Source organism: Ranitomeya variabilis, chromosome 3, assembly GCF_051348905.1.
Source record: "Ranitomeya variabilis isolate aRanVar5 chromosome 3, aRanVar5.hap1, whole genome shotgun sequence".
Taxonomy (NCBI): Eukaryota; Metazoa; Chordata; class Amphibia; order Anura; family Dendrobatidae; genus Ranitomeya; species Ranitomeya variabilis.
In genome coordinates, this window is record NC_135234.1 from 124,372,208 (window position 1) to 124,400,042 (window position 27,835).

At 42.0% G+C, this 27,835-nt stretch overlaps 1 protein-coding gene across 1 annotated transcript in view; it reads left to right on the forward strand.

The window, feature by feature from the left end:
- SH3KBP1 (SH3 domain containing kinase binding protein 1) overlaps positions 1 to 27,835 on the forward strand; it is a 530,500-nt gene that overhangs the window by 205,521 nt on the left and 297,144 nt on the right. The window contains exon 3 of the mRNA XM_077294639.1: positions 22,066 to 22,186. Within this exon, the coding sequence (XP_077150754.1) occupies positions 22,066 to 22,186 (121 nt within the window). The remainder of the gene's footprint in view (positions 1 to 22,065; positions 22,187 to 27,835) is intronic.

The window sequence follows — 27,835 nt, forward strand, 5'->3', positions numbered from 1 at the left end:
CAAAACAGGCGCTGAAGTAAACCGGCGCTTCAACTCTTGGAAAGCTTCCACGGCTGCAGGAGCCCAGTTAGCAACATCAGAACCTTTCTTGGTCATATCCGTCAAAGGTTTAACAATGCTAGAAAAATTAGCGATAAAACGACGGTAGAAGTTAGCAAAACCCAAGAACTTCTGAAGACTTTTAACTGACGTGGGCTGAGTCCAATCATGAATAGCTCGGACCTTGACTGGGTCCATCTCCACCGCAGAAGGGGAAAAAATAAACCCCAAAAAGGGAACCTTCTGTACTCCAAAGAGACACTTTGAGCCCTTAACAAACAAAGCATGCTCACGCAAAACCTGAAATACCATCCTGACCTGCTCTACATGCGAGTCCCAATCATCAGAAAAAAACAGAATATCATCCAGATAAACAATCATAAATTTATCCAGATACTTCCGGAAAATATCATGCATAAAGGACTGAAACACTGAAGGAGCATTAGAGAGCCCAAAAGGCATCACCAAGTACTCAAAATGACCTTCGGGCGTATTAAATGCAGTTTTCCATTCATCTCCCTGCTTAATGCGCACAAGGTTGTACGCACCACGAAGATCTATCTTGGTGAACCACTTGGCACCTTTAATCCGGGCAAACAAGTCCGACAACAGAGGCAAAGGATACTGAAATTTAACAGTGATTTTATTCAGAAGCCGATAGTCAATACAAGGTCTCAAAGATCCGTCCTTCTTGGCCACAAAAAAGAATCCCGCACCAAGAGGGGAAGAGGATGGATGGATATGCCCCTTCTCCAGAGACTCCTTGATATACGAACGCATTGCGGTATGCTCAGGTACAGACAGATTAAATAGTCTTCCCTTAGGAAATTTACTACCTGGAATCAAATCTATGGCGCAGTCACAGTCCCTATGAGGAGGCAGAGCACTGGACCTGGACTCGCTGAATACATCCTGATAATCAGACAAATACTCAGGAACTTCCGAAGGAGTAGAGGAAGCAATAGACACCGGCGGGGAATCACCATGAATTCCCTGACAGCCCCAACTTGACACAGACATTGCCTTCCAATCCAAGACTGGATTATGGGTCTGTAACCATGGCAGACCCAAAACGACCAAATCATGCATTTTATGCAGAACAAGAAAACGAATCACCTCCCGATGTTCAGGAGTCATGCACATGGTTACCTGTGTCCAAAACTGCGGTTTATTTTCCGCCAATGGCGTAGCATCAATACCTCTAAGAGGGATAGGATTTACCAAAGGCTCAAGAACAAAACCACAGCGCTTGGCAAATGACAGATCCATAAGACTCAGGGCAGCACCTGAATCCACAAACGCCATAACAGGGTAGGAAGACAATGAGCAAATTAAAGTCACAGACAAAATAAATTTAGGTTGCAAATTACCAATGGCGACAGGGCTAACAACCCTTGTTAGGCGTTTAGAGCATGCTGATATAACATGTGTAGAATCACCACAGTAAAAACACAACCCATTCTGACGTCTATGATTTTTCCGTTCATTTCTAGTCTGAGTTCTATCACATTGCATTAAATCAGGTGTTTGTTCAGACAACATCACCAGAGGATTAGCAGTTTTGCGCTCCCGCAAACGCCGGTCAATTTGAATAGCCAGCGCCATGGAATCATTCAGACTTGTAGGAATGGAGAAACCCACCATCACATTCTTAATGGCTTCAGAAAGGCCATTTCTGAAATTTGCGGCCAGAGCACACTCATTCCACTGAGTAAGCACGGACCATTTCCGAAATTTTTGGCAATACACTTCAGCTTCATCCTGGCCCTGAGAAATAGCCAGCAAGGCTTTTTCTGCCTGAATTTCAAGATTGGGTTCCTCGTAAAGCAATCCGAGCGCCAGAAAAAACGCATCAATATTTGCCAATGCCGGATCTCCTGGCGCTAGCGAGAAGGCCCAATCCTGAGGGTCGCCCCGTAAGAAAGAGATAACAATTTTAACTTGCTGAGCTGAGTCTCCAGATGAACGGGGTCTCAGAGATAGAAACAATTTACAATTATTCCTGAAATTCCTAAACTTGAATCGGTCTCCAGAGAACAGTTCAGGAATAGGTATTTTAGGTTCAGACATTGGACTACTGGTAACAAAATCTTGTATGCCCTGCACACGAGCAGCAAGCTGATCCACACTTGTAATCAAGGTCTGGACATTCATGTCTGCAGCAAGCACAAGCCACTCAGAGGTAAAGGGGAGGAACAAAGAGAGGAAAAAAAAAAAAAAAAAACTCAGAATTTCCTTTCTTATTATCCCACTTCTGCAATGCATTAAACATTCAACTTTGGCCTGGCATACTGTTATGACCCCAATGGCAGAGGGTCTCAAAAGTACATACCAAGTCTGCAAACATAAAAAACCAGCTCATAGGGCAGTGGTACCTGGGCTAACCGTATATCTAATCCTAGCACCACAAATAGCAGCAGCCGGGGAACGTGCCTACGTTGGTTCTAGACGTCTCGCGCCAGCCGGAGAACTAACTAACCCTAGAAGGGAAAAGATAGACCTTTCTTGCCTCCAGAGAAAAGACCCCAAAAGTTGGATACAAGCCCCCCACAAATAATAACGGTGAGGTAAGGAGAAAAGACAAACGTAAGAATGAACTAGATATTTAGCAAAGAGAGGCCCACTGACTAATAGCAGAATATAGTAAGATGACTTATACGGTCAGCAAAAACCCTATCAAAATTTCCACGCTGGATATTCAAGAACCCCCGAACCGTCTAACGGCCCGGGGGGAGAATACCAGCCCCCTAGAGCTTCCAGCAAAATCAGGAATCACATTTAGTACAAACTGGACAGAAAATAAGAGCATACAAATAACCAAAAAACAAGGAAGCACGACTTAGCTTAATTTTGCAAGAACCAGGACAGCAGACAGGAGCAAACAGAAAGGATCTGATTACAACGATGCCAGGCACTGGACTGAGAATCCAGGAAGCTTATATAGCAACACCCCTGGGCTAACGACCCAGGTGGGTGCCAAACTGAGAAAGACAATCCCAGAGTCATATCACCAGTGACCACAAGAGGGAGCCAAAAAAGTCTAATTCACAACAGTGTACATATACTTGTAGTCATATGACAGCCCACTACTGGCACCAGCACCTGGGAATTCTTACAGCACGCAGTGCGCACCATTTTTAGATTCACAAATCTGCAGTCACATAGAGTGATTGCAGACTTGTAGCCTACGACTGGACAGCCCCTTTAATGGTTCTAGTACTGGGCCTGACTCCAACTCAATTGAACATGTATAGTTACAAAACTTGAGTCTAAGTGAGAGCTCCTGGAATAGCTAAAGGTGTTCTTTACACTAATAAACCTGATTTTACGCTCCTCTCCATTTCACATTCTCTGGTGTTCATTAGATACAGGAAATCATAAACTGTAAATCCTCCGTCACCTGGAGATCAAAGCTCTGTAATCAGAAATCTCATCTATTTAATTTCCCTTTGGTTTTCATATGCTTTCCATTGTTTTTTTCTCTTTCATCTGCACATTTTGTCGTTAAACCCTGTTTTGGGTTGTGTGATGATGAATTTTCTTGGATTAATTTTAGCATAATTTTTTTTCCAGTTCTAATTCTAGTAGTATTTAATTTTCTAGATGTTTGTGCAGTTTGTGTTTATGTGGATATTTCTACTTTTTTCTTACATCTATTATAACTTGTTTGCCATCCAAGCTTAGAAAATCTATTTGTAATCTTGCCTGAAGAAGGAGCCCCTGTGCTCTGAAAGCTCGCAAACATATTATTTTCTGGTTAGCCAATAAAGGTATCACTCCTAGAATACTTCTGTCATCATTGGGCAGAAAAGTATTCACATCGTTAACATATAGTGTCATTTAATCTGTCTTACTGCAAAGATTTTTAATAGTGCCTTATTATACCCATCACAATTGTAAAACTATCCTCCATCTTTACCAAAAAATCAGTAGGGATATTGGGGAAGATATTGCACGAAAAGATGTGACACCCATACAACAAATGAAAGTTGTAATTTAAACACTTTTTGCACTTACTGACAATTTTTTTAAATGTGTCCTGGAGAAAGAAGCATAATTATGAGGGGATAGCGAATATGCCGAATAGATTAAAAATGTTAAGCATTTTTTTGGTGCGGGTATTACAAGTTGGCGTAAGACAGGGAAAGTTCCTAGCAAGTTGTACAAAAATGTATAACTTTTGTCATTTGAAAAAAATAAAATAAAACCCCATTGACTCTTGTCCGTCTTATGATGACTGTGCTTCAGGTTTTATGATATTTTTAGGCTTTGCCCATACAGGATGACGCACAACGCAATTTTTGCCTCAAAAGATAGGTTTAAGTTGTGGATTAGATTTTATGAAAAAGCAAGTAAATTAAGAGGTGCTGATTTACAGTAAATCTACAGAATTTCTGCAACATAATCCACATAAACTTCCATACCTCGTGTAAAATTTGCAGAATATGATATACCGTACAACCCTTATGGACATACCCTTGATCAACACTGTATCTTTAGCCAGAAGTACAACAGTGCGTAAAAATTTGGTGGTCCACCAGTATGGGCACACAACTTGTTTTTCAAGCTGTAAAAGCCGTGAAGTGACTAAAAGAGGTGACCCAGCAACTCTTCTGGCAACTTCCATTTGGAAACGGCTTAGTACTATATATTTATATTTACTTATATTTATTCAACAAGAAAAAAGACACTGGGCTCAAAAACGACACCAGAGAAAATTTTTCAAGAAAAACACATGCGGCATTTTGCTGAAGCATCTTGCTATAACAAAAGCACAGCGATTACACTGGCGTCTGTAAGACACTATGGACACACCGTTAGTGGATTATTTAATTAAGAAAAAAGGCAATGAAGCACAGTACCCAAATATTCATCAATATTCAACATTGCTACCCGACCAGAGGCTCTTGTGTCCCCTGCATGTGACTCCATAGCTGTTAGCGGTTTCAGATCCTATTGTGCATTAGTGGCCTTAGCAGAACTTGGCAATGGGTAAAAGCCATATAACTGAGGGTAAGATATGAGATGGTCAGATCTTAAGTAGGCTGATTTATTCACTAGGGAGCTCTGGCCCAGGGAATAAATCATGCAGAATGTTTCTCAATTTCGCTTTGAAATTAAGTATACTTCTTGTAATTATTTATGAAATATGTTAAGAGATATAATGAGCTTACATTTATTTTGCTTCTATTGCAGTAATTTAGTGATGGTGTAAGATTAAAGCATCTAACTTTCTTAAGTGCTTATTATCAGGGGAGAAGATCCTCCATACTCTGAGACAAAATAGTCATTAGAAGGGTGGAGTAATGAGGAGCCCAGCGATTAAGGAACCTGTTGCTCCATACGACTTCTTCAAGGAAAATACTTTTTAGTTAAGTAAGACTTTCACACTAGCGTCGTACGACGCACGTCGCAATGCGACGTGGCAACGTACCGACGCCTACTGTGCAAGAAAAACACAACGGGGCAGCAGATGCAGTTTTACAACGCATCCGCTGCCCCATTGTGATGTCCGGGGAGGCGGGGGCGGAGTACATGTAACTTTTTTTGTGCCGACGGTCCGCCTCAACACGATGCAACATGTGGCAATCCGTCGCAATGCGTCGTTAATGCAAGCCTATGGAGAAAAAAACGCATCCTGCAAGCAATTTTGCAGGATGCGTTTTTTTTTCCAAAACGACACATTGCGACGTACGACGCTAGTGTGAAAGCAGCCTAAGGGTATGTGCACACGATGCGGGTCCGCAGCAGTTTCCCATGAGTTTACATTACAATGTAAACCTATGGGAAACAAAAAACGCTGTGCACATGCTGCAGAAAAAAACTCAGCGGTTTACATTCCGCAGCATGCCACTTCTTTCTGCGGATTCCGCAGCGGTTTTACAGCTGCTCCTATGGAAAACCGCAGGTGTAAAACTGCAGTGAAAACCGCAGAAAAACCACGGTAAATTCAAGGTAAATCCGCAATAAATCTGCAGCAAAAATGCAGCGTTTTTGCCCTGCAGATTTATCAAATCCGCTGCGCAAAAATCCGCAGTGGACCAGAATACGTGTGCACATAGCCTAACAGTTCACTTCCTTCAAGAATCATTGTCTACAAAAACCATTGTTAGATAAAGCGATCGGCGGCTAATATGATTCTGCGCTATAGTATATAGTAGGGAATCCTCTAATAGTCATTTATTATTTGTATTGTTGTAGATTATTTTCCTTAAATTATTACCCATTTTTAATTAAGGTAATCAGGCAATTTGTTTTATATTATTTAAAATACCTTTTTTTTAATCACAGAGACCTATTATTCACAGATCATTTTCATGAAAAATTATTGTACAGCTAACAATATACCTCATAATGATAGGATTAAATTATAATGATGTTATGTAATAACAATTATAACAAATATTTAATGATGACATTCTAATGACAGCTGAGCAAAATAATTCACAGGATGCTGGTCCAGTGGCCATGTTGGTGCTCTGTGTCAGCCAGGCCAGAGCACTATGGACCTCCTACTACTTGCTGGCATTCTCGGTGCCTCTTCTGAATATTATGCCCCCACAATATTATGAATAAGGCTATGTGCACACGCTGCAGATTTTGCTGCCGTTGCAGATTCGCAGCAGTTTTCCATGAGTTTACAGTACCATGTAAACCTATGGAAAACAAAAACAAAATCCGCAGTGCACATGCTGCGGAAAAAAAACGTGCGGAAACGCTGCGTTGTTTATTCCGCAGCATGTCAATTCTTTGTACGGATTCCACAGCGGTTTACACCTGCTCCTCAATAGGAATCCGCAGGTTTAAAAACGCAGGTGAAATACGCACAAAAACCGTGGAGAAAAAGGTAAATCCGCGGTAATTCCGCAGTAAATCCGCAGTGCGGATTTCCTGTGGATTTACCAAAATCAGTGTGGAAAAATCCGCACAACATTCCACAACGTGAGCACATACCCTAAGGCCTGTCCCACACGTCCAGATAATTCCGGTACCGGAAAAAATCGGTACCGGAGTTATCCATGTCCGTGTGCCCGTGAGCTCACGTAGGCCATACGTGCGGCACACGTGTGCCGCCCGTATGCCGAGTGGGTACCACACGGAGCGTGTGGTACCCACGCGTGTGGTACACTGCATCGTGCTGAAGCCGCGATTCATATCTTCTGTGCAGCAGCGTTTGCTGCATAGAAGATATGAATAATAGTGTTTAAAAGAAAGATCTATGTGTCCGCCGCCCTCCCACCCCCTGTGCGCCCCCCCGCTGTTCTGAAAATACTCACCCGCTTCCCTCGTTTGCTGTCGATGCTTCCTGGTCTGACCGCGCCTTCTACTGTATGCGGTCACGTGGGGCTGCTCATTTACAGTCATGAATAGGCGGCTCCACCCCTATGGGAGGTGGAGCCACCTATTCATGACTCTAATCGGCGGCCCCACGTGACCGCATACAGTAGAAGGGGCGGCCAGCACAGAACACTGCGAGGGAGGCGGGTGAGTATTTTCAAAACAGCGGGGGGGGCGCACAGGGGGTGGGAGGGTTTTGGACAGATAGATCTTTCTTTTAAACACTATTATTCATATCTTCTATGCAGCAAACGCTGCTGCACAGAAGATATGAATGGCGGCTTCAGCACCATGTGGGGGGGGGACAGCGCTTACTGTAGCGCTGTCTCCTGCACGCTACACGGACTGCACACGGAGAAGGTCCGTGTGTGGTCCGTGTGTGGTCCGTGTTTTACAGGGACCCATTGACTTTAATGGGTCTGTGTAATACGTGCGCTCCCACGAACACTGACATGTCTCCGTGTTTGGCACACGGAGACACGGTCCGCAAAAAATCAATGACATCTGCACAGATGCATTGATTTTAATGGGTCTACGTGTGTCAGTGTCTCCGGTACGTGAGGAAACTGTCACCTCACGTACCGGAGCCACTGACGTGTGAAACCGGCCTTAGGGAATGTCTGATGTGCCACAGAAACGCACGGGCACACGGATAACTCCGGAACCGATTTTTCCGGTACCGGAATTATCTGGACGTGTGAGACTGGCCTAAGTGAATGATCATTCTTTCATGTACATAAATGCCTGTCTTTAGGGCTCATTCAGATATCTGCTTTTTCCACTTAGCCTGCGGTCACACGTTCAGTATTTGGTCAGTATTTCACATCAGTATTTGTAAGCCAAAATCAGGTGAGGAACAATCAGAGAAAAAGTATAATAGAAACACGTCACCACTTCTTCATTTTGGACCCACTCCTGGTTTTGGCTTATAAATACTGATGTGAAATACTGACCAAATACTAATAGTCTAACTGTGGCCTTATGAGAAAAACGGATCAATCAGACCTCTTTTACACTTGCCGTGTTTTTGGGGCCCGTTTTTGCGACCCCAATACATTTCTATGAGGCTGCAAAAACGGGCCGCAAAAATTCGTCGGTATACCGTATGGCCGTGAGGGCCGTATTTACGGCTGTGAAAAAATATCGAGCCTGCACGATATTTTTCACGGCTTACGGACACGGTCCCCATTGAAAATCAGTGGGGCCGCAAAAACAAAGGAAGCTTGTTTTTGCGGTGCACCGTGAAGACTGTATTTGCGGAATGCCGGTTTTTTCAATACTTTTTCCCTAGTATTCGAAACCAGAAAAACAGCGATCCGCAAGATTTTTGCTGCACATTTTCGTGGCAGACAGTGAACATTACGGCAAAAAGGCCCCCCCAAAAAGGGTCGCAGAAATCACGGCAAGTGTAAAAGAAGCCTTATTCTGATCAGACTTTGATCAGAGTGTGGTCCCAAGGTCGCCTGTTTTCCTTACACGATGAGCAATAAACAAAACTTTCTACACCTTCGCCATCTGAGTGCGGTCTGTTTTTTTCACGGATCCATTGACTTTACCAATTTTGATCTGACCCTCTGATATATCTCCAATTTTTTCTGCAGACCACTGCAGAAATATGGACTTGTGCGCAGCCCCATAGAATATCGTAGGTACAAGTGCAGTGCTTTCCATGAAAACCACGGATAACATTCGTATGGGAAAATTGAACGTGTGAACGAGCCCTTAATTCCTTGTCTTATTCTTATGTTGTAGCTTAGGTAAGCAATGCGAAAGGTTTGTACAGACACATCTGACGTTTTCTGAATATCATTCCCTGGGCAACTCAAATGCAATGCTTTACCAACTTGTTCTTTGTATGTGGAGGGCATTGGTAAATGGGATTATATTGTCCTCCTGAATGGAAGCGCATTTTCTGAATCAGATGATGTTGTAGCAAAAGGTGAAGTCTCATTTCGTGTATCAAAGACATTGGAAAGGGTTTGCTGTGAAAGGCGAGATAGAAGAACTGCACAGACGTGATTACTTCTCTCCATGTGATCTTTTCCTTCCTGATTGATATTCTGTACATACAGTCTAGATGTGGTAATAAAATCTATATTGCTCTTCACAGCTATTTCTGCCTCACAATTCATTCGGCCTCCAGGGTTATTGTGTGCACGTTGTTTACAGCACTTGCAGCGTGGTTCAGACTAATGGGTTATTGTGCCTTTCACTAAAGACCTAAACGTTATTATAATTGCTAACGATCATTATGTGTAGGCTTCAAAAACAATAGGTTCAAATGGAAAATAATCTGTCTACCTGCCATAACAGCTTTTGCTTTAGACCATTTGCTACACGGACTTTTTGTGCAAATAGAGCCCGATATAAAAAATACAAAAAAAAATTATTATTTTGAATACTTATATAGCGCCATTAATTCCGCAGCATGTTACAGACATCATCATCACTGTCCCCATTGGGGCCCACAATCTAGATTCCCTATCAGTATGTCTTTGGAGTAAGGGAGGAAGCCAGAGAACCCGGAGGAAACCCACGCAAACACGGGGAGAACATACAAACTCCTTGCAGATGTCGTCCTTGGTGGGATTTGAACCCAGGACTCCAGAAGGCGGCAGTGCTAACCACTGAGCCACCGTGCTGTGCTGGCCTTTATTATGCCCCCCGGCCGCTCCCCATCAGTCATATATTTTTTAAAGTAATTTTTGTCAGGTAAAAATGACATCTTACCGCTGTTAACGTTTTGTAAAAATTGATAGAAAATCATGCTTGTGGCTAAAAGTCTGACCCAAACGTCCTGAAATGCGATAGATCTGTAAATAGGGACAGATAGGAAACATTGGTTTGCATATAACACTATATCTTGCATTATATTAATTTGCCCTATGTTCATTTAAAAGGGCTCTAAACACAATTTTTCTCATACATCGCTTGCATATAATATCTATGGCTTCCTTCAGATCATCAGGTTTTACTTTTTAGATTACTGCCATTTCTAGTTTTGAGTTTGCTGCAGTGATAAACTGTAAATGAAAAACATGCTGTCTCCTTTTCTACTTGGTAAATTCTCGTATAACAAGTTGCCCCTTCTCATGCGTCTTTCTGAAGGGAAGTTACCATTTTAATTGACAAAGGATGCGACATACAGTCTTTTATACATTAACACATGTAGAAAGAAATGTTTAAAACCTCCGCCATTCGATGCCCTGGTGATCTGAATGACACAACATGTTATGGTCCATTTAAATTGATGGTGCTTCGGTTAGAAAGTTGTGCTGGAGGTGTAGAATAGTCTGATGTCTGGCTCTTCTCTCACATATCCATTACAAAATAACTTTAATATATCATGTAATTTCATCTGTATTTAAAGGGACTCTATTACCAGGTTTTCGCTATGTAATCTGAGAGCAGCATAACGTAAGGGCAGAGACCCTGATTCCAGGAATGTGCCACTTACTGGGCTCTGCATATTGTAGTTTCAATAAAATCAGCATTTTATCAGCAGATTATCACTAGAGGATTAGTTTTCTTGTGCCATGTAATCTTCCTGCTCTGTGTAATCCCACCACTGATTGTCAGCTTTCTGCCTATGCACAGTGTACACAGTATGCTGCTAATGAGTGGTGTGGGTGGGTTCATTCAGGGCTAAGAAATTCAGAGAAAGGTAATTCAGCAGATAAAGCAGTATTATTATTAAAAGAACACCAAGCAGCCCAGTAAGGGATAAGTCGCTAATATAAGGCCCTCTGTCCCTGCATCTTGCTGCTCTCAGATTACATACAATCCTGGTGACAGATTCCCTTTAAGGCTGTTTTAATTGATGTTTGTATTCTTTATTAGTACAAAGGAATATTAGAAGTCTGAAAGCATTAAAGTGAATTTTCACACCTCCCCAAGATAGATAGGACTAGAGGCAAAGAAAAAAAATGTGGGGATATAGTGGGCGCCCCGTAAGTAGAGAATGCAGAGATGAATCCAGTGGCTAGGAGAATGTTTTTGCGCCAATAGATTGTATTTAACAGACTTTAGGCCATGATCTGTGAGGTACCTGTCCACTGTGTATGACCTGGGGAAGAAAGCAGCATGCTTTCGAAACGCGTTGCCTTTTTATACAATACAATTCTCCTATCTACTGGATTCATCACTGCTTTGTTTCTGTACAGGTCGCCCACTATATCCCCACGTTTTTTCCTTAGCTACTGCTCTTAAGCATGAGTACAAAAATGCGTGATATGAATGCGTTGGTTGCTCTTATTATATATGCGTTGATCCAATGACCATTGACCATCGGGAATAAATATAAGAAAAAGAGGATCCACCAAAAAAGAACTAAAATTCTAAATCTTTATTCCATCAAGTTAAAAATTAAGACATCCCTAGCACATGATAAAAACCATGTTCTTTTTACCACGTTTCTGGCCAAAGCCCTTAGTCGTAGAATATCAATATAATTTTACAACTAAGGGCTTCAGCCAGGAAAACAATAAAAAAAATGTTTATTATCTTGCACAATGGATGTCCTCATTTTTAACTTGATGGAATAAAGATTTGGATCTTGATTTCCTTTTTTTTGCTGGTGCTCTTTTTCTTATACTCTTATGCATGACAGCTTACTAATAGTAAGCCTTTTACTGACGTTTTCACAAATCATGTATTGCGCAGGGTTTATGGTAGAAATAAAAAAAAAAGAAATTTAGAATTAAATACAACATACATAAACACAACTTAGAAGTGATCTATAGGTAACTTTTTCTATATCTAATTTTTATTGTGCATCATTTCTGGTTATAGACATCGATCACTTACAATTTAAAGGGAATCTGTCATGTCCAGAAATGTTATTTACTTGCAGATATAGGGTTTCTCTGCAAGTAAATCATTTTCAAATCATTTCTGCATGCTTTAGTGGAATCGCAGCTACAGGGAGAAAATGACCATGTATCCTCCCCCTACTATTACTACTTGCTTCCAATAATAGGGGGGGACATGGAGCTATTATAGTCACCGATCACTATATCATGAGGGCAGCTGTTATCACTGTGCCTACATAATGATTGCCCTTAGGACATCATATCTGACATTTAGGTGAAGAAGTTTTATTTTTCACCATACACAGCTTGGTCAGGACAAGGAAAGACTAGAAGCAATGGGATAAAACTGAAAGGGAGAAGATACAGATTAGATATTAGAAAAAAACTTTTTGATAGTGAGGGCGATCAATGAGTGGAACAGGCTGCCACGAAAGGTGGTGAGTTCTCCTACAATGGAAGTCTTCAAACAGAGGCTGGACAAACATCTGTCTGAGATGGTTTAGTGAATCCTGCATTGGACAGGGGGTTGGACACGATGACCCCGGAGGTCCCTTCCAATTCTAACATTCTAATTCCAATTTCTTTACAGGTACTGACATTTCACTGAAGGAGCTGGTAATAATTAGGGGATGCATGCTGAATGAAGGTTTTACAGTAGCATTAGAAATCCATCTACTGTCCTTGAGAAATAATTATATTGCACAATTATAGTAATTATACAAATAAATTGAAATGTCAAATTTTGTGAAATAATGTCTCGTATGCATCGGACCACGACGCCTACATGTCTACGCTACGCTCTCTCCTTGAAAACTGTTTGCTTTAATTAAGAGTCCTTGACATTTTAGTTTTAGTCATTATTTTTATAACTCATCTGTTTTATTGTCAACTAATAGAAACTCAAAATCTGTATTCGCTAGTTAGGGTGCCATTAGTAAATCCCAGCCTGCCATCATTCTTACATGGCTGGTGAATATGGATCTGATCTGGATAGTTGTTTGTTGCAGTTCGCACACTGGTGAGCCGGTGGTCACTGGATATTTTCTTTAGCTGACTGAACATAATAATTGCTCTACCGGGAAAAGTGTCAGAAGAATTTTTTATGCTTTATATTCTATGCAAAGAAAATGACAAGCTACTCCATCCATCCAATGAGACATTCCTGTATAGCTGTTCCAATATCTCATCTTCCTGCATCCTTGAATGACGTGAGGATGATATTGGGGTTAAAAGCTGACCTGCGTTCTTTTATTAAATGTAAATAGGCAGTTTGAGGCACTTTTTTATTTTTTAATTGGGGTTTAAAGGTGAGGTTTGATCTTTAGCTACAAGTCTGCAGAGACTGTATGTGACTCTGTGTGACTACAGACTTGTGAATCCTTACGTTGGGCGCACTGTGAGGATTCTCCAGGAGTGGCGGGCACATGGTCGCAAGTATGTGATTTGCATACATGTGATCACGTACCGACTGCATGGGCGCAGCCTCATTCAGTGCAAGTGTATTGACGGAGGCCAGAAACAGTGTAGTCAGAATGTGGCCAAGGAAACCCTGGAGTGGTTATTATCATGATCATTCTTCGTGAAGCAACTGAGTGAATACTCTGGCGACTGCCTGCACATACTGTACTCTACAGAGAACTCTATAAGGTACTACATTTATGCAAACAAAGTCAGACTTAAAGAAATATTTCAGAAATTAATGATACAATCAAATATAAAGGAAATTTTGTAATATATTGTATAAGAGAAATATGCTTCTTTCTCCATTTATAAGCCATTTCTCCTACCCCATGCATGCTGAACTGAACTTACACTCTGAACAACTGCTACAATTTTGGGCCAGACCGTATAAGACTGTTAGTTCACTGTTGGATCAGGTTACAGTTGCCTATTTTAAGACTATTTCCAGAGAAGGGGAAAGAATTAGGGAGAAACAGATTGAAAGACAGAGACACAAACAGATTTTGCTTGTTTTCACAGCTTTTCCAGGTTCCACAGTTAAAATGCTCAGTAATGTCCTCCATTCTGCTACACAGAGACAGGAGGAAATATTTCTGTTTGTAATGTTCAGGAGACAATCATAGCAGCTAGTCTCCGCACACTAGGTCCGAGGAAAGTGAAAACTAAAAAATTTAGCCTTTCAAATAAGGCATATAAAATTTACCTTTATTTAAAGGTAGACGTTAAATAAAGCTTTTATATTACATAATTTGTGGAATAGAACATACAGTGGCATGTAAAAGTTTGTGCACCCCTCGTCAAAATTACTGTTATTGTAAACAGTTAAGCAAGTTGAAAATTAAATGATGATGATTAAAGTTAAAGATGACACATTTCATTTGTATTTAAGTCAAACAAAAAAAAATTGTCATATTTTACATTTTTAAAAGTGTAAAAAGAGAAATTTTGCAAAAGTTTAAAGTTGGAGATACCTAAATTAGCCTGTTAGGGATATAACTTGTTCGATATCATGCAAATTTCCCAGCTTTATAGAAACCTAACCCCCTCTAACCTTTTGCCAAAAAACAGCAGCCATGTATTCTTCTAAGCTGCTGCCTAGCACTTGAAAATTAAATTGGTGGAGGCCCACAAAGTAGGAGAAGGCAGTAAGAAGATGGCAAAGCATTTTGAAGTTGCCCTTTCCTCAGTTTGAAATGTAATTAAGAAATGGCAGTTAACAGGTACAGTGGAGGGCCACAAAAGGTCTGGAAGACCAAGCAAAATTTCAATGAGAATTGCTTATATGATTGTTAGAGATGCAAATCAGAACCTGCTTGACTGCAGTAGACCTTCAAAAAGATTTAGCAGACTATGGGAGTTGTAGTACATTATTCAACTGTTTAGAGACACCTGCACAAATATAAATATACACCTTAATGGAAGAGTCATCAGAAGAAAACCTCTACTGCATTCTCACCATAAATTTCAGCGTCAGAAGTAGGCAAAAGAACATCTAAACAAGTATGATACATTTTGGAAACAAGTCCTGTGGATCGATGAGGTTAAAATAAAACTCTTTAGCCACAATGATTAAAAGATATGTGTGTTGAAAAAAAGGAACAGAATTTCATGAAGAGAACATATTGCCAACCATTAAGCATGGGAGTGGATCAATCATGCTTCGGGGTTGTGTTGCAGCCAATGGCACAGTGAACAGTTCACTGATAAAGTGAAGAATGGATTCAGTGAAATGTAAACACTTTTTTATGCAAACATAACACCATCTGTAAAATAGCTGAAGTTGAAAAGAGGATGGCTTCTTCAAATGGATAATGATCCTAAACACACATCAAAATCCATAATAGACTACCTCAAAAGGGGTAAGCTGAAAGTTTTACAATGGCCCTTACAGTCCCCTGGTCTGAACATCATTGAAATCTGTAGCTAGACCTCAAAATAACAGTGTATGGAATATGACCCGGAAGTCTCACAGAACTGGAAGAATGGATGAAAATTCTTCAAACAAGAATTAAAAGACTCTTGGCTGGCTACAAACAGCGTTTACCAGGTGTGATACTTGCAAAAGGGGTTCTAATAGGTAAAAACCATGTAGGGGCCTAAAATGCAAAGTATTTTTCTTATTATAAGACACACTTTTTCCCCTCCAAATTTTTTGGGGAAAATGGGCATGCATCTTATAGTTCGAATATACCTTACCAGCTGCAGTGGAGCAACCCTGGGATCCTGCTACACCGCAGCCGCCACCTTTGGTAAGTAATAAAATACACGGATTATAAGAAGCACCACCATTTTATTAAAAAATATTTTTTCTTATTTTTCTCCCCAAAATTTGAGATGCGTCTTATAATCCGTTGTGTCTTATGAAAAACAAAATACGCTAATTGTGTCATTTTTACCTTTAGGTAAACTAAGTAAGTTAAGTACTATATTTTGGACTATAAGATGCACTTTTTTCCACCCATATTTGGGGTAAAATGGGGGTGGGTCTTACAGTCAGAATGTAACTACCAGTAGTGTGGCGGCAGCAGGAGTCTTGCGATTCTGCAGTGGTCCGATGATACAGGGCGATGATCTCACTCCCATCCCAGGCTGGTGCGGCAGTATTTGCCAGTGCTTGGTGGTGTGGGGGCTCTGCTGACATTTTGTGAAAGCCCAGAGCCACCGCACTTCTTTTGCGACGATGCTGTGGCCTCCAAGAAAATGGCCGCCGGAGGTGGCGCATGCGCACATTGAGATTTCAGCAACGATATCACGGGAGATGAGATCTCGATGACGAGATTTCAGTCTGCGTATGCGCTGCCTCTGGTGGCCACCGCATCGCAGCAATGGAATGTCCGGGGGCTCCAGGTTTTCACAAAATGTTGGCAGAGCTCCCTTACCACCAAGCACCGCCGAACCTGCCACATCAGCCTGGGATGGGATTTCCCATAGGCCACCGCATTGCAGCAATGGATGTGCGGGGGCTCCGGTCTTTCACAAAATGTTGACGGAGCCCGAGCACCACCGAACTTGCCACACCAGTCTGGGAGTCATGTGATCGTCGGACCACCGAACACCCCCTGTGACCCTGCTCCACCAGTGCTGCCGATCCCCCCCTGGTAAGCTGAATTTGGACTGTAAGACAGACCCCCATTTGACGCATTCATTTTTTTCCCTATCTTCCTTCTGAAAATTTGGGGTGCGTCTTATGGTCCGGTGCGTCTTATAGTTCTAAAAAATACGGTAAGTTTAACATCAAAACAATTCAGATTGAATAAATTATATTGACCAACTAGTGGAGACTAGAAACATAAAACTTATATTTATTACATTATTATTATTATTATTATAATGCTCTCTAAGTGATCCTGTTTGCGCAGATAGCAGGAATCGGAAGTTATAGTTTTAGGTTATGTGAGAGTGACAGCTTTAAGATGCCGATGCTGGCGCTGAGGTTTTTGTAGGAGAAGGAAAAAGCTCAGTGTTTTTCCTGAAGTGGCTTCGCTAGACGTTTTGTCATCAATTTAGGCGCTTCAGTCTATTTTTTATAATTTTAAACTGTAACTAGGTTCTACTGTGAAGCCACTTGAAAAATGAGCATACTACTTTTTACAGCAAAACGGTTTCTGAACACTGAAGTAGTCAAAAGAAGTAACAAAACACTGATCATGTGCACAGCAGTGTTGTTATAACATTGCTGTGCACCATACTCATTGTTTGCAGTGGCTTCACAGCGCTTTTTCAGGTGACTTCCAGGCAGAATTCTGCCTGAATAAGACGTTGTTTTCACATTCCATAATATTTTCTTTAGGTTTATGAGAGAAGTAACCTAAGCAGAAGTCACACTAGTTAAAAAAACACACAACAGTACAAATCAGGTGAACTCCAAAGCTGTGCAAGTGCAAGACAGGACGTATGGTAAATGTGAAGGTTATGAGTCACTTTATATAAACATAGCCAAAAAGGACAAAGGGAATTTTGCTGCTGTAAATCATGAAATATCTTGTCATGTGGTTATAGGTGACTGTTCCTAGTTCCCTCTCCTTTTTTATGTGTGGATGCTTGACTAAGGTTATGCAGCGCCCCAGAGCCCTGGTCGTTGCAGTACTGTGGCTCTGCCGCTAAGGGGAGCTATGGTACGTCTGATGGCACTGAAGGAGTTCATCTGACCAGGTATCACAGACACCAATACATTTCACAGTCGGGCCTCCAGGGGGAGCTAAGGGTGCTATTCACTAGGCCACTCCCCACCATTGTGGGTAAACTGGGGGTCAGGCAGGAAGTTAGATCAGAAAGCTGACTGGGTTGGAACCAGGCAACACCTTGTGGCAGAGGGTGTTGTGGGGGAAGATACAGTAGGGTCTCTGTCAGGGGTGGGATCCTGACAGAGGCTTGGCAACTTGAACGAACGTAACGGGACCGTGCCTGCTCAGCATAGCGGCGGTGCCCAAGGAAGGATTAGAAGCGAGATAGATTGTGCTGAGTGAGAAACGAGATCACGCAAAAGGAGAAATACCAGTAGGAGTCATGCTGTAAGACCGAGGCAACATCCTACTGAGGCGCACTACCGGTGGCCGGAACGCCGAGGGAGTATCATAACATTCAGCTTCAAGCAATACTCCAAACAGCGGCAGGACAGTCAGTTTAAGGCGGGCTGTCTAACTTAAATCACCTATGCAGTCTTGGGGGGCAACTTGTGGAGAGGGGCGACTCTAGGGTCCCGGAAGAGCTCCGAGCCTACCCGTCAAACGGGTGCCGTCCCAACCAGAACATCAGGGAGGGACGGAGGATTAGCAGAACATCATCTAATCGAGTTGTGAGGGAACTTAAGAAACAGACACAACAGTTGTGGGGGACTTTCCGTAAGCACAGCAGGGAAGGACCACAACACATAGCGCAAGCAGGAAGGCACAGATTTCCACCTGTGAAGAGAACTCTGGAGGTGCCATTGGACCGGCCGGACTTGCGCAGCCTGGTGAACCGTATTCTGGACTGAGGACCCAGAGATCTTCAGTAAAGAGGTAAAAAGACTGCAACCTGGTGTCCTCGTTATTTACCGCGACCTGCACCCCACAACTGCACCGTTATCACCACCATTCACATCTTTCCCTACTTGTTTTACTGCGCGCCCCACGGCAGGGTCACGGACCGGGGCCTAGCCACCGTGACAACCCCAGAGCAGAGACTCAGAGGCCCGGTACCGGGTACCCCTCGGCCCTGCGGCGGTGGGGGCGCTGCAGTTACTTTCACACTAGCGTCATGCACTGCACGTCGCTATGCGTCGTTTTGTAGAAAAAACGCATCCTGCAAAAGTGCAACGACGCAATTCGTCGTGCGTCGTACGACGCTAGTGTGAAAGTAGCCTTAGTCGTCTGGGTTTTTGCATACAGTATAGGATTGTAACGCATATTAGTCTTTTGTATAATACTCATTAAAATAAAATTTATAAACAAATCTTATATAATTAACTCCTTTATAAAAAAAAATATTTTTATATTTTTGGCATTTAAATTTCTTGTTTTTGTTTCTCTCCATAGCTTTTAATATAAAGGCTAAATTAATATAACAGTGGGCACATGTAATGCTGGTTCCCTTGTGCTTTCTACATTAATGCAGATGCCATTCATTCAGGTTCTGCAATAAAGGCTATGAAAGGGTTTATCCCGTTTTTTGTTCTCAGGAGCGCACTGCTGCCCTGGTGCCCGGCTTTTTGCTTGCAGAGGCTGATGGCTCCTGTTCAATTGACAGTTTGGAATAATGGCATCATTCTGGGGTTGGCCCGAACTGTCTCCTCCAGTGATCCCAACAAACTTTAGTGCAGTGCAATCAATAGAAACCAGATTGTAAGCAATGTATATGTTCTGCCACCAATGCTAAGCGCAGCAGTGGCCAGTAACGTAGGAAACGAGCAGTAAACAATAGGAGATAAAAGTAGAATTAATGGAGCAGTGCAAACTTTAATGATTTTACAAGCACTTGTCCATTATACCCATTTTTAGGATGGGATAACCTTTTCAAGTGTATTTATCACTAAGATTTAGCATGCATCATGGAGGATGATGAACATTAAAGTTTGACACGTTCTCCAGGGTCATCTTGCTGTAATGTCTTCTGTCTTGGGAATTAGGGCCCATTCATATGTCAGTTTTCTTGCCCAAGTGATATCCAAGTTTTTTATGGATAGACCTCATGCCTGTTATAGTCTATGGAGTATTTCAGATATTTTCCTCACACAGAGTGGTCTGCGCAAAAGCATGGAGATTTGTCCAATATTGATCCCAGTCAGCTCAAATTCACCTATGCAAGTCTGTGGATCCGTGAAAAAAATTGGACAATATTGGGATGCCGTCCATCTGATGTCCCTTTTCTTTGAACTTTTTGTTATGAGAAGCTTGATAAACCTCCTTAATTTTTTTTTCATCTCAGAAAAACTGAAGAACTTCTGACAACTCTGACGGCGAAAAGTGACACTGACCAAACTCTGGTGATTCTGATCAAAAACACTTGTGAAACTTGGGCCGTGAGAAAATAACTGACATCTGTATGAGCCCTTGTTTTTAGCATGTAAAAGAGCTTGTCCCAATCAAATGTTTCTCTTATTTACTTAAGGATTATAAAAGTCCATCCTAGAACTCAGAAAAATAAAATGCTCAATAAATCTTTTAACTCAAGATCAATGTTATGATATTGTAGTCAAATAAATCAATTCTCATAGCTACAGATGGAGCCAAGTTTGTTGTTGACCAAAATCTCAGGACAAAAAGTCTGTGTTATACATCACCTCCTTCAGTGCTGAGTAGAATGATGGATCCGTCTCTGCACAAAATATTCAGAGTGCCATGCATTTATGCCATTTACTCCTAGCTCCTAAATGTTAATTCACCAAAGGTGGTTGTCCCCATTGAAGGGATATTCCTATCATCTACATTTATGGTATATTATATTGATGGACACAGACAGAAGAGTCCCCTGTGCAATAACAAGATATGGGCCCTTTGGAGCCCGATATTTTATCATAATGCACAGTTCCATCTGCTTTGGAGGTGGAAATGGGCACCCTTGCCTCTTGGGCCCCAGTGAGGTCACACAGGTTGCAGCAGTGATATGTCCGCCCATGGTATATTACCAGGATATAAATATATATATAGGGTTATCAAAAGCAAAAATGTTTAATAGGTCATTTTAGTACAATTTAGAGCCCGCTTTCAATATTCTGTGAGGACTTTACCAGGAAACATCTTCTTTTGAAAGATGACCAGTTAATATGTAATGTTTAATATTTAAATTAGTAAATATTTAAAGCACCACTCCAGTGTGTGTTTTTATTGCAGCGCTGGAGTGGTGCTACTAATCTAAGTTGACTGACCCTTGTCTTATGCTTAAGAAGCTCTGGAGAGGGACAGAGCCACACACAAAACAGGAGAATACCGTCTGGTAAGGGATAGGTATAATTGATGGTAGCACTCACCTAAAGGTGTAGTGTGCAGGCTCAAGACCTATAAAAGTGTGGAAAGTCACTGCTGCTGCTCGGTGGCTGGAGGAAATGGTTCTTCCAGAGGTATAATGGCAAAAATGAACTCTGACACGTTTAGGGGAGCTGCACTGCAAAAATTAAGTGCCTTGGGACTCTAAACTGGCGCCTTTCTCAAGATATAATAATGGGTTTTATACCTTGAGAAAGGAGCCGGTCCAGTGCAGAAACATGTTGGTATTAATAAAAACTGTTTTGGAATCCCAAGGCTCTTCATGCCTCCAGCTTCCATTTTTGCTAGTAATATGCTTACTAGCCGCCTTCCTCAGCTCCTTTTGGCTCCGCTCCCTGTTCCGCTTTGCCATCTTGTGACCCCCAACTCCTGACTGGCCATAAGCCCTCAATGTAAGTGTATGAGAACCAGAAAGAGGCTTTCATAACTTGCATTGAGAGGTGACCTCCCGCTCACCCAGCAAACTCTGGAGCGGCAGACCACAAACTATTGGAGACCGATTGGAGTGGCATGGAAAAATATAAAGGCGGCTCTTAAGTATAAGGTCAGAAGAAGGACCTTAAGTAAGTCGGACCACTCTAGCGCTGCCATAAAAAAACTGCAGTGGTGCTTTAAGAGGATCACATAATACACGATGAGATGAGATTTCATTATACTGGAGATATCGTCACCACCTATTTATACTTTTTTTGACTCATTTCTGCTTGTATAGTGTATTTTATGGACTATACTTACCGTATGCTGTAGACCTTTATAACTTTTCCATCCGGGAGATGGAAATAATAGATTGTATAATTACTGCCGTTTGGTATACCATAAATATGTTTGCTTTAGCTGTTTTATTTGACACTTGTACAGGCAGGCACTACAGGGGGCACAATGACCTTTGTTTGATGTGACTTCTAAAGTTGTCATTTCTTCTCTCTATACATTATTTTTATTTTTTTATGCAGGAACTAAAGAAAGACGTTAAGAAAGACGTGAGCAGTAAACCACCAGACAGACCTAACCAGACCATATCTAATGGCAGTGCCCTGCTCTCAAGTGAAGCCGTGGTCCGTGGTCACGGAAGAGGTAATTGAAATATCACTCTGTACACTGCCTTGATGTCTTTTGGTAAAATGCGTTTCAAAATATTTTCAATTTTTTTTTCATTAAGGAGATTGTTATAAATAATTATTTCAAATTCTTCCACCTATGTCCTTTGAAATTCTGGATGATCGGATTGCTCATGTTTCATTACCAGTGCAGGTTGCCACCATTGTGAAGGATCACAAAATAACATGTAGGAAAAGTGTTGATACATGAAATATTGTTGTAGAAGCATAATTGTGTAACTGAAATAGTAAAATATTCACTTATCCTGTAATGAGTACTGCAATGGTGTCTACAGTGTGAGCAGCTGAAAGAGAACCTGTCATCGGGTTTTTATTCCTCAAACTAATGCCATCTATGTAAAGGCACTGACCTTCATACCTTTATTTCAGAAATATAAATTTCCAATTTAGAGAAATGTAGTGTTGAATGGTTATGCAGATGAGCCACAAGGGCAGCAGGGGGGGCACTGCACTTATAGCTCTGCTGCCTCTCTTCCCTATTTCCCTCTCAATGATTGACTGATCTTTCATCTTTCAAGGACTTTTCTCTCCCACTCAAGGTCTAGTGCAACCACGATCATTCACCAGATTGGTGCAAGCACAGTACGACGACTGTAAGTGTTTGTCAAACTATGTAGATCATGCTTGCAATACACTGGCTGTCTTTTGAACTTATGCTGCTCGTTCCCATATCGGGCATCCTGCTGAAGAGGACTTTTGATATTTGGAGCAATCTGCAAACTATGCAGATCACAGCAGACACTGATAGTCTTCTTCATTAGGACAATATTGTTCATGCACTAGCCCAGAGAATGACTAGATCTTGGCAGGTAACTGAAAGAAGAGTGACCTATCAATCATGCAGGTGGGGAATAGGGAAGAGAGACAGAAGGACTGTATGTGCAGTGTCTGCCCCGCTGCACTTGCAGCTCTTTCGCATAACAAGTCAACAATAAATTTCTCTAAATCAAAAACTCATATTTCTGAAGTAAAGGTATGGATGTAGTCAGCATTACAGTGCCTTTGCATAGGTGGCATTAGTTTGGCATTCCCTTTAATGCATCTGGGGCTGTAAAGTGTGTTTAACAGCTCTGCTTATACTGCACTTGTAAAGAACTACTTGGAAATAAATTTCGCACAGGAAATTATTATATAATTTAAAAAAAATTATAAAATGTATAATAAATAAAGACTGTATTGAGAAAATAACACTGGTGTGCACACTTGTGTTGTTGTTTTTATATGTACACTATACAGATATTCAACAGCGTCAAAAACTCACCAAAAGCTCATCGTAGGAAAGTAGCCTAGAACAGCAAAAGTCAACATTTTTGCTTGAAAAGTTGAAAATATTATCCTATGTTTTTAACAGTAGAAAACAAATATAAAGCTTTAATAACTCCCCCTATAAGTGTTCTGATCTGGTGGCCCAGGAGCAGCATGGACAAGCTCTGGAGTAGGTGGCCTCTATACTGACCGCAGACCCTGAACTTAACACCGCAACTATAAGTAGCCGTGGGATGTTCCTGTCACTCCCTCGACACCTCGTCACAGCCGGAGGACTAATTACCCCTAAAGAAAGAAACAGGAAAACTATCTTGCCTCAGAGAAAATCCCCAAAGGAAAGACAGCCCCCACAAATATTGACTGTGAGAGGAGAGAGAAATTACAAACGCAGACTGAAAACAGAATTTAGCAAAGGAGGCCACGCTACCTAGAAAGAAAAGACAGGACAGAGTACTGTGCGGTCAGTATTAAAATACTACAAAAATCCACCACAGAGAATACAAAAATCTCCACACCTAACTAAAGGCATGGAGGGTAACTCTGCGACTCCAGAGCTTCCAGCTTGGCTGAATAAATCCTTACACAGACAAAGCTGGACAAGAAAAAACATAGCAATTCACTGAACTATAAAGTCCACCGCATGTGGACTGCAAAAACAAAGCCAGGACTTATCTTTGATGATTTGGACAATCCAGCAGGAGAAACCAAGCAGAGATGTGAATCCTCCAGAAAAACAATGGAAAACTGGCACTCACTAAAGGGTGAAGCCAGACTAAATAGCCCCGTCCAAAGTGGAAGCACCTGATGACTGCTGTGAAGGACAAACAGCAGCACTACCACTTATAACCACCGGACGGAGCCCAAGAGCAGAACCCACAACAGAATTCACAACAATAAGTCTTGAAACTGCAGAGAAACACCATCCAATTGCTAAGATAATAAAGTACCTGAAATGCTAGAGAACTGGGAATGGAAATTAGACCGAAGTGGCAAAGTGCTGAAACGGAGGCCAGAGAGAGCACAGAGTCATAGAATCATAGAATGTTAGAGGGACCTCCAGGGTCATTATGTTCAACCACCTGCTCAAGGCAGGATTCAGTAAATCATCTCAGACAGATGTCTGTCCAGCCTCTGTTTGAAGACTTCTATTGATGAAGAACTCACCACCTTGTGGCAGCCTGTTCCACTCATTGATCACCCTTACTATCAATTTTTTTTTCTAATATCTAATCTGTATCTTCTCCCTTTCAGTTTCTAAACATTCCCAGAATCTTTAACCATTCCTCATAGGACATAGTTTGCAGTCTGCTCACCATCCTGCTGGCTCTTTTCTGAACTTGCTCCAGTTTTTCAATGTCTTTTTTAAAATGTGGTGCAGAACTGGACACAGTATTCCAGGTGAGGCCTGACTGACTGACTCCATCTGCTTCATTAAACTCAAAGGGCTCGTCGGTGGTTCTGCTTGAATCCTGTTTTGTCAGTGCTTCTAACAAAATGGTCAATTGACATGTGGCAAAGAAGCAATGTGTACATGGCCCGAGCTGGATGCTCTGAAAATGATGTACCATATATACTCGAGTAAAATAAGAGGGAGAAAAAGGTATATAGCAGCATCACTATACTAATAATGTCGTCCGTTTAATGTGATACAATGTAATCTGTAAGGTGTGGACTTATTAGAGATCAATCGCCATCAGTACATAAGGGGAGGGAAAGTTTGTGGAAACCACAAAAAATGCGACAGTACGATCTGAGATGTAAATATACCACAAGATCTTTATTGGAACATACAATGGGACTAATGGAGAACATGTGCAAAAAACATGCAAGAAAGTGCAACTGTGCAGAAAAATGACGACGGTCTGGAAAGAAATCACCATAAATATTATTTCCTCCTGACGAAGGAGCTAGTCTCCGAAACGCGTGTCGGGACTCACGGGCGGTCTGGGATCTTTCACCTGCCAGCATCCAGGTAATTGTGCATGGACATTCTTTCTACCATTCCCCCTTAGTCTACCTCCCTCCCTCGTGGCTAAGTGCTATCAGCTCTCACCATTAGGTGTCTATCTCAAACAGGCTGGTCTTTCATGTGCCAGCTGGCAACTAATATCACAGTTTGACATTGCCATTGAGTGAAGAGTTATATATACTAGTACCATTTTTGACAGACATATCTTTAGGTCTTTTGATATATACTACCATTTTTTGCATATATCTATAGTTTTTCATACAAGGTTTCCTTGGGGGTGATGATCATTATTGTCATTGTTGCCATGCATTAGCTATGTACATATAACTTATGTCAATAGAAATAATATTTATGGTGATTTCTTTCCAGACCCTCATCATTTTTCTGCACAGTTGCACTTTCTTGCATGTTTTTTGCACATGTTCTCCATTAGTCCCATTGTATGTTCCAATAAAGATCTTGTGGTATATTTACATCTCAGATCGTACTGTCGCATTTTTTGTGGTTTCCACAAACTTTCCCTCCCTTTTTATACTCGAGTATAAGCTGAGATTTTCAGCCCCCCAAAAATGGGCTGAAAGTGCCCCTCTCGGCTTATACTCGAGTCATGGAAGGCGGGGGGGTCGGCGGGTGAGTGGGAGTGACAACGGTCATGTACTCACCTGCTCCTGGCACTCCTGACGCAGTCCCTGCATGTCCCACGGTCTCCGGCGCCGGCACCTTCTTCCCCTGTTCAGAGGTCACGTGGTACCGCTCATTAACGTAATGAATATAGACTCCACTCCCATAGGGGTGGAGCCGCATATTCATTACTGTAATGAGCGGTACCAGTGACCGCTCAATACAGGAAGAAGCTGCCGGTGCCGGAGACCATCTGTCCGGGAGAAGCTGCCAGGGACCACGCCGGGAGCAGGTGAGTCCCTCGTTCCAGCATCGGCGCCGCTCCGTCTTCTGCGTCCTCTGCAGTGACTGTTCAGGTCAGAGGGCGCGATGACGTATTAGTGTGCGCGCCGCCCTCTGCCTGAACAGTCAGTACAGAGATACGGGACGCTGAGGAACAGCGACGAGAGGTGAGTATGTAATTTTTTTTATTGCAGCAGCATTATTTGTGGCACATTGTTATAAGGAGCGTCTATGGGGCCATAAAGAACTGCATGGAGCATAATATGTGGCACATTGTTATATGAAGCATCTTATGGGGCCATAATTAACTGCATGGAGCATTATATGTGGCACATTGTTATATGGAGCATCTATGTGGCCATAATGAACTGTATGGAGCATTATATAGAAACTCAACAATATCTCATACCTTCCGTCGTTCCGTCAGTCCCACGATGTAAATCCATCTGAAGGGGTTAAATCATTTTACAGCCAGGAGCTGTGCTAAAGCAGTGCTCGTGGCTGTAAAACCCCCGGGAATGAATGGATTGCAGGGGAATGACCTGCAGTTACCTTGAGTTGCGGTGAGGCGCCCTCTGCTGGATGTCCTCATATGAACTCGAGCGTGGGAACTTTTACCAGGCTCCAGTTCATGAGGACATCCAGCAGAGGGCGCCTCACCGCGACTCAAGGTAACTACAGGTCACCCCGCTTTCCATTCATTCACTGCTTTAGCAGAGCTCCTGGCTGTAAAATGATTTAACCCCTTCAGATGGATTTACTTCGTGGGACTTGACCTGAGCGTCGGAAGGTATGAGATATTGTTGAGTTTTTATTTTTCCTTTGTTACAGGACGAGGGTCATCAGGTGGATTACCAGTATAATAAAATATTACAACAACCTGTGTCTTTATTTCATTAAAATACTTTTAAATAATGTGTGTGTGTTTTATTAACCATTTCGTACTATTGGATTAATAATGGATAGGTGTCATAATTGACGCCTCTCCATTATTAATCTGGCTTAATGTCACCTTACAATAGCAAGGTGACATTAACCCTTCATTACCCCATATCCCACCGCTACACGGGAGTGGGAAGAGAGAGGCCAAGTGCCAGAATAGGCGCATCTTCCAGATGTGCCTTTTCTGGGGTGGCTGGGGGCAGATGTTTGTAGCCAGGGGGGGGCCAATAACCATGGACCCTCTCTAGGCTATTAATATCTGCCCTCAGTCACTGGCTTTACCACTCTGGCGGAGAAAATTGCGCAGGAGCCCACGCCAATTTTTTCCGCCAATTAACCCTTTTATTTTACAAGCTAGAGTGTCCACATTTTGCACATACACACTACTAACATTAGTAGTGTGGAATATGCAAAAAAAAAGGGATATGAGATGGTTTACTGTATGTAAACCATGTCTCATATCATGTCGGGTTTGGGAAGGAGAAATGAAAAGCCGGCAATTGAATTACCGGCTTTTCACATATC